The sequence below is a fragment of the Rhinopithecus bieti genome, unplaced genomic scaffold, assembly GCF_001698545.2.
Source record: "Rhinopithecus bieti isolate Rb0 unplaced genomic scaffold, ASM169854v2 scaffold_7212, whole genome shotgun sequence".
NCBI lineage: Eukaryota > Metazoa > Chordata > Mammalia > Primates > Cercopithecidae > Rhinopithecus > Rhinopithecus bieti.
Window position 1 is genome coordinate 1,407,081 of NW_016806198.1, and position 8,229 is coordinate 1,415,309.

General features: G+C 30.9%; 1 protein-coding gene across 1 annotated transcript in view; it reads left to right on the forward strand.

Moving 5' to 3' along the window:
• Window positions 1-8,229, forward strand: part of LOC108531589 (neural cell adhesion molecule 2) — a 599,158-nt gene that overhangs the window by 584,654 nt on the left and 6,275 nt on the right. The window contains 1 exon segment of the mRNA XM_017875104.1: window positions 4,959-5,078. Coding sequence (XP_017730593.1) covers window positions 4,959-5,078 — 120 coding nt within the window.

Here is an 8,229-nt window from a genome sequence, read left to right on the forward strand (position 1 = left end):
AAAAAAAAAAAAAAAAAAAAAAAAAAAAAAGGCATCCTTCAGTAGGTGAATGAATAAACTGTGGTAGATCCCAACGATGCGACATTATTCAGCACTAAAAAGGAAAAAGATAGCAAGCCATGAAGAAATATGGAGGAAACTTAGATGATTATTACTAAGTGAAATAAGCCAATTTTAAAAGACTACCTACTTTATAATTCCAACTATATGACAAATATAGTTTTGCTTTGAGAAAAACAAAAGACACTGAAAAGATCAGTGGTTGTTAAAATAATTGTGGGAAAATGTCATTATAAACATTTTCAAACACATAGAATGTACAACGCCAAGAGTGAACCTTAATATAAAGTATAAATATGGGGTAATGATGTGTCAATGTAGGTTCATTGATTGTAACAAGTGCACCACTCTGGTGGGAGATGTTGCTAATCGGGGAGGCTATGCATGTGTGAGAGTAGGGGATACATGGGAAATCTCTTTATCTCCCTCTCAATTTTGCTATGAAATTAATACTGGTCTAAATAAAGTCTATGCAAATGGAATTCAAAAATTATTCTTTGTAGTTTATAATTGCTGGGCATCATAGCAGATTCCTTTCCTGATGTTAAAAAATTGCAATGTATATGGTTAATAGTTTGTAATAATGAATACATGCACATGGGAAAGTGGAAAGACGAAAAGAAAAAGATAAACATTAATAAACAAGGTTTACCTTCTAGTAGACATATACACATGTGTGTCTAGAAATATTTATCATTACTCCATCACAGCCACACGTTTATCACCTCAAAAGACTGGCTATTATACTGAATTACACTAATCTAAATGATAAGGAAGAAACAAGAAGAATGAAGGATGTTGGGGAAAAGTGAATATACAGAATAAAATCTATAAAAAAATCTAATTATATAATTTCAAATATTTCAGAAAAGAAGTTATATACTTCAGCAAGTTATTATAGTCCCTAGGAAACAAATGGCACACAGATTATAAAAAATGAGTGAAATTTTGCTGTAGTCTAATTGGCATATTGAATCATTTTCATCCCTTCCATAATATGTAAAGTGAAAATATCATGGTTGATTCATAAAAACAGAGATGAATGAGGTCCTTTTGGATGTTCAGTCCTAATCTCCTTTTCATTCATCCCCCTTACAAAGGTATCATGACAGTAGTATCTGGTGGTTATTGTGAGTGAAATATTACATAAATACCTGCTCCTCAATTTTAGCTGTATACGTGGGCCCAAGCTTGAATCACAAGCAATTAATCAGAAAATCTGAGAAAGTAAAGAGAATACTAACTCATATGATGATACCTCCTGTCCAATGCAGGTGTAAAGAACATGAAATTTTCCATATTAAACTTGTTTTGGGATGTGTTTTATTTGGATTATTTTTGCATATTCTTCCATTCAAGTTAAAATTCTTTGCAAGTAAGTTATTCTACATAGTAGAGTTAAACTTTTTATAAATTATGCATTTTGAAATAAAACGTAGAATACATCAATATTTTAAAAACCTTACAGCCGTATTTGTATTTTAAGGTAACCACAGTATACCCTTTTACTCTTCTTCCCTTTTCTAAACTAATCATTCTCAAAGCTGTTTTCATGATTAATTAATTGCATGAAATCCTTACATTCTGGCAGGGTGCGCTTATTAATTAATCAATAATATCACCTCTCATGATATACCAGATGACATCTGACAGGGGCAGAGTGCATGGACATTTACTGTCTTTGATGTGTGGAAACCGTGTCTCTCTCTCTCTCTGTTAATATTAATAAAACATAACATAGTATTAGTGTTTCTTTAAGTAGCTAAATATTTTAGTTGCAAAAGCAGTACCAACATATATAATTTATATTTAATATAGTAATATCACCTTTTATGATAGACTGGATACCATTTGACAGGGACAGAGTGCATTTAGACATTTACAGTTTTAATGTGAAATCTCTATCTCTCTGTTAATACAACATAACATATATTAGCATTTCTGTAAGTAACCAAATATTTTAGTTTCAAAAGCAGTATCTATATGTGATTTTATATTTAATTTAATAAAATTATATATAATTTTATGTAAACACTCAAAATCAAACAAATGTAAAAAATAGAAATCAAAGACCTGAATTAATACTGATCCTATTTGCCACCTCATACATAAGCATTAATTTTTTTTCTTTTTTTAATTTTTTAAATTTTTTTATTATACTTTAAGTTCTAGGGTACATGTGCATAATGTGCAGGTTTGTTACATATGTATACTTGTGCCATGTTGGTGTGCTGCACCCATCAACTCGTCAGCACCCATCAATTCATCATTTATATCAGGTATAACTCCCAATGCAATCCCCCAATAATTTTCCGTGTGGTCTATAGTTTGTAAAGAAATAATATCCTAGATACACACACACTCACACACACAGATATTTCTATGTACATACATATATGTATATAAATTCTAGCAAATTTATATCACATAGAAATGCAGCTGCAATGTTCAATTTCAGCACATAAATCTCTTCCTCATTCTTTTTACAAATGAGTAGTATTTCATAGTGTTAGATATAGTGGTACATACATATAACAGCATAGTATGCAGCATGAAAAAATAAGAGACAGCTCTAAATGTTCTTTTGTAGATTATAGCTAATACTCAGTGTTAATTCAAAAGCCTCAATTGCATACAGTTAGTATATCACCATTTGTGTAAAAATAATTATATGCATTTTCATTCATATGTGATATCTGTGTAGAATGTCTCTGGAAAAAATTAATGTAAGAAAAATTAAAATTAAAAAGATCGCTGAAAAAAATAAGAATTGTAAAGGCTACTAACTATTTTCTCTTGTTAATATTTAATTTCCTTTCAGTAATATTTATTTCATTCTTTTAATTTAAAGATACTTGTTTGCATATTAATTTTAGTAAGGAAAACAATTAAAATCAGAACTCACTAGTTCTCTCTTCTTTCTGCATTATGCTTTATTTCATCACATATTTGTACCAATTGTTAATATAAGAAAATGAATCATTTTCTTGCTTAGAATCATCAGTAGCTACTTTTCTACAAATAGTATAATCCTGTATGTCATCACAAACACTGGTATCATGCAGAATTTTTTAAAAGAATCAATTGAAGAATAACAAAAACTAACACAGAGACAAACAAAACCACCTTAAGATCCAATGGTGGTGGGCTCTTCATCCATCCTTACTAACTCTATAGATCTTACTTACTTGGGGCCATTATCAGAGAATGTTGCTAAATGTGTCTTAATCACTGTCTCTTACAGACGTCTGATTTTCAGAGCTAAAAGTGTGTTCACTTCTAGATTTTCTTCTATTCTTATCAACACCCATTCTTCAAATTATGATGCATGTGTATGTGAGGTACCTACCTACTCAGATAAGAGCAACAACATGTAACTGTGATCTGATCAAAAGTGTTTTATATCCTTAGTATTTTTTTCTATATAAGTCTTAGCATTTGTAGAGTCTGTTCAATCTTTGGATCATTGTAGATTTATTGTTTGCTTGCTTTTGTGTGTGTGTAATCCTAGTTTACATGCTTCTTAAGAGCAACTTTTAATGTCCTATATCCACCATTATGATAAGAAATATAACAGTTTCCCTGCCCTGAATGTTCTAAATGTGCCACCCTTCCTCTAGTCCCTGGCAACTACTGACTTTATTATTGTCATTATGGATTTGTCATTTCCAGAATGTCATATAGTTGGAATTATAAAGTATTTAGTCATTTCAGACTGCCTTAATTGCCTTAGTAACTATATTTAAAGTTCTTCTATGTATTTTCATGGTGGGTAGCTCATTTATTTTTTATTATGAGTAATTTTCAATTTTACTGATGGTCCACAGCTTATTTATCCATTGCCTACTATCCACTCATTTATTGGAAGACAAGTTGGTTACAATTTTTGGCAGTTTATAAATAGTGTTACTGTACACATTTATAGGAAGACTGTTGAATGAATACATATTAAAGTCCCCAACCCTTCCTTAGTTGTTTTTTTTTTTCTGTACCTATTTAAATCTTTATTACGAGTACCTCATTCCCAAGTCTTCTATCTCACTTTACTCCTTGTCATCACCAAATAACTTCCTTGTTATCCTTTTTTTGGTTGTTGTTCAGTTATGAGACATGAAACTTTGTGTTGTTTTCTATTTTTCATCAATTATGAAAAATTACATTCATTGTCATACATGTTTGAAATTTGATAAAGATGACATTGGAGTATGAAGTTATAAATGAAGAGGTATGCACGTATGTTACAAAGATTACTTTATTTAAACTGTTTTCTTGAAAAACTTGAATATGTTAGAAGTCCATAATCATTTTACAGTTAAGATCTTTCATACAAAAATTGATAGACATTTATTAAACAGACAAAACAAGCACACAACACATTTATCGTACTTCTAATTTTGCCCAATCAAAGCGCAACATTATCAAAGTATTTCAAAACCCACCCCAAAAACCAAAAATGTTTTAAAAATTTTTTAAATGTTTCTTTTTTATTATTATTAAAATGTTTTAAAATAGTTTGAAAATTTTAAGGCTTTTTGGCTAGTGAGCGGGAAAGAAAGCTACTTGATGCATAAAGCATTTTTATTAACCAAAATATTTTCATTTTTTTTCGCAAAAAGTGTACAATAGGATTTAAAATGTGTACCAATTTTGCAAAATAGTTGATACAATTTTGATGAGAAAAGATATCCAGAAAGAATGGAATTTATTCCTTTTTTTCTGAGTAATAATATATGGTGAGATAAATTTAAACAGAAAAGCATTTCTCAGTGGTTTCCATAAATTAACCAAGTTGGATTTATTTGGAGGAAAGTAGAATTTGGTGGTTTTAAACTGTGTTTGTTCCATAATGCATCCCTTTTTACATTAAACAGGTGAGATGTTTTTGTTTATGTTTCTAGGAAAGATGGATCAAAAGAACCAATAGTGGAGATGAGAACAGAGGATGAAAGAATTACTAATCACGAAGATGGGAGCCCAGTAAATGAGCCAAATGAAACCACACCACTAACAGAACCTGAGTATGTAGCTGGGAGTGCTTACTTCTATTCACATGGGTATTGGCAAAATGATAACACATTATTATTGTTGTATTACATATTTAAGAAAGTACATGTGAATATCTAAAATCCATTTTCTATTGAGATATTTTTCATGAAACCTTGTATGAACGTCAGAGAAAGTCTGATAAACCGTATATCTATAATTTAATGCAAAAGTATAAAAGATATCTTACAGAGTTTAGATTTTCAACAATAGTCTGTCTTTTAAGATAGTGTTGTTTTCCCTTTCAAAATAAAATAATTATATTTACTGAAATAAAGACATGTCAGGAAATTTGTCATCGCTTTGAATACAAATGTCAGTGAAATATACACAAGGCTATTTTAAAAAGAAATAATGTTTGTGTAGAGGAGAAAATATTATTAAAGCGTTTATCATTGTAATGTCTATGCAGTAAATGATGCTTGGTTTCCATTCTTGATATTACTTATTTTGTATCTCTAATAGCTCTATTAAAACTATAGTAGATAACAAAACCTGAAAAGATGAATATATGCCTAGATTCATGCACAGGACAATTAGAATAATTCAAAGCAAAGACATTATACAAAGTGTTAATAGTACTATTATATTGGAGGTATGTGATACTAACGAAACCATGGTGATCAAGCACTTCTTTACTGTGCACCAAAATAACTTTATAAGTTTATTATTTTTCAGAATAAATATTTATTTTTATAACACCTAATATTTCCTTGCAGAGTAAATTGATTTAGCTTTCTCATCCTAAATCACAGACAAAAGCTGGTCACAGATGAAGAAAATGATTTTATTTTCATAAATTCCCTCTATCTGCCCACAAGGGGCTGCAATAATTAATATTTACAGAAACACAAAGTACTACTCTACAGAAAAAAAAATTTAATATAAATCCTCAGGCCAATTTTAGTGATTGCGTTTAGAGATTATTACAATCTAAATTCAAATTAACTGTATTAGATGTGGGTTCTGTATTCTCTACTTTAGAAATAAGAGGTGTACATGAAAACTAGTTAAGAATATGCTCTTGGACTGGGGTATATTTTGGGAAAAAAGGGTAATTTAATAACTACTCTGTGTCTCCATTATAGAAAATAAATCACCAATATAAAATAATATGATTAACAGTAATCTTAAAAATATTTTACCTAAACATAAGTGGTGAGAAATTCTGTACACAGAAACAAGCTATCAGTTTGGTGAAAGCACTTAAGTCATCAAAAACTTAATATATATTTCATGAGTAAGAACTATATTAAGTGTTATGCTAACTTACTATCAGAACTCTAATCAGAACTTTTTCTCTACAATTTAATGCTTGAGGTGACATATTGCTTCTGTGACCTTGTATTGTCAATATTTTCAGTACTTGTGAATGCTAAAAAGGAATAACTGAGACTGCACTATTTATAACATATATAAAATAGCCGCCTGCTCTCGTTGGCACAATGTTTTTTTTTCATTACCAGCAATGGATATTACTAGTTTTTGCCTATTTCTTACTTTGATTAGTTCTGATAGCTTTGATCTGCAGAATCTGTTTTAACCCTTCTCATTCAAAAATATAAAATAAATTACAAATAAATCCCAGAGGAACTAGCGTTGTAACTTTCTCTCCATTATAAAATGGTAAGGCTAAAGTCACAGAGATGGGTTGGAATACTTGGAATACTCTCTTTCTTCCTCTCTCTCTCTCTCTCTCTTTCTCTCTTTCTTTTCTTTCTTTCTTTTGGAGACGACGTTCACTCTTGTTGCCCAGGCTGGAATGCAATGGCGCGATCGCGGCTCACCTCAACCTCTGCCTCCTGGATTTAAGCTATTCTCCTGCCTCAGCCTCCCGAGTAGCTGGGATTACAGGCGCACACTGCCACACCAAGCTAATTTTGTATTTTTAGTAAAGACGGGGTTTCTCCATGTTGGTCAGGCTGGTCTCGAACTCCCGACGTCATATGATCTGCCCGTCTTGGCCTCCCAAAGTGCTGGGATTATAGGCATGAGCCACAGCGCCCAGCCTGGAATACTATTTCTAACTTCATTTTCTTGATGTGGAAAAAGTATGTTGTTAAGGGAGAAAAACTCATCTCCAAATGTCGTGCACAATGGTAAACAATTGAATTTGCAAGTTTTAGGAAAATCTAGAAAGCACAATTCATTGGCGTCGAAGTAAGGTTTGTGAAACTGTCTTGATATGAAGAAATAAAGTTGTTATTGCTTCACAAGTTACAATTGCAAACAACTCAAAATCTGTGTTGCAAAGTGATATAAAAGTGACAAGAAAAACAATAGTGAAAAGAGGCAAAAGAAAACATATACAGTAAATATTAAAAAGTGAGCAAGTCCTAAAATATGTTCATTTGCATTAAGTTCCAAGGAATATAGTTAATTCACTCCGTTTCTGAATTTTTATTTTACTTATTATTATTATTATCATCATTATTTGAGATGGAGTCTCTCTCTGTTGCCCATGCTGAAGTGCAGTGGCATGATCTCAGCTCACTGCGATCTCCATCTCCCACTTCAAGCGAGTTCCAGCTGATTTTTGTAATTTTAGTAGATACCTGGTTTCACCGTGTTGGCCAGGCTGGTCTTGAACTCCTGACCTCAAGTGATCCACCTGCCTCAGCCTCCCAAACTGCTAGAATTACAAGCATGAGCCACCCACCCAGCCTGGTTTCTGAATTTTATGTAACAGAATATGGCAACAATTATTAATTGTTTTCACTGGAGAAAATGTAGTACTAATAAATCATATCATTGACATTTAAAAATGTTTTGGCATTTTACCTTCCATAACATGTAATTATATTTTTGATATCAACAACTAGTTACCAAATCTAAACCACCCTATAGTGAACAATTTTCTGCATCTAAATCTACAAATATGTTGTTTCATTCATCATTCTGCATTATATTTTAAAAGGCCAAAGTAATTGTTTTACTCTCTTTTAGATCATTTAAAAATCTATTTTATATAATTTTAATAAATTTAATTTGTCCTTTCTAATTATTGTAGCATGTTTTCTCTACAAAATAGTAACTTATTTAGCATGTATAAAATATTAGCATATTATTGGAGCATATTTTATTTACAAAATAGTAACTTAAATGTTAAGGTATATCTCTTTAAAT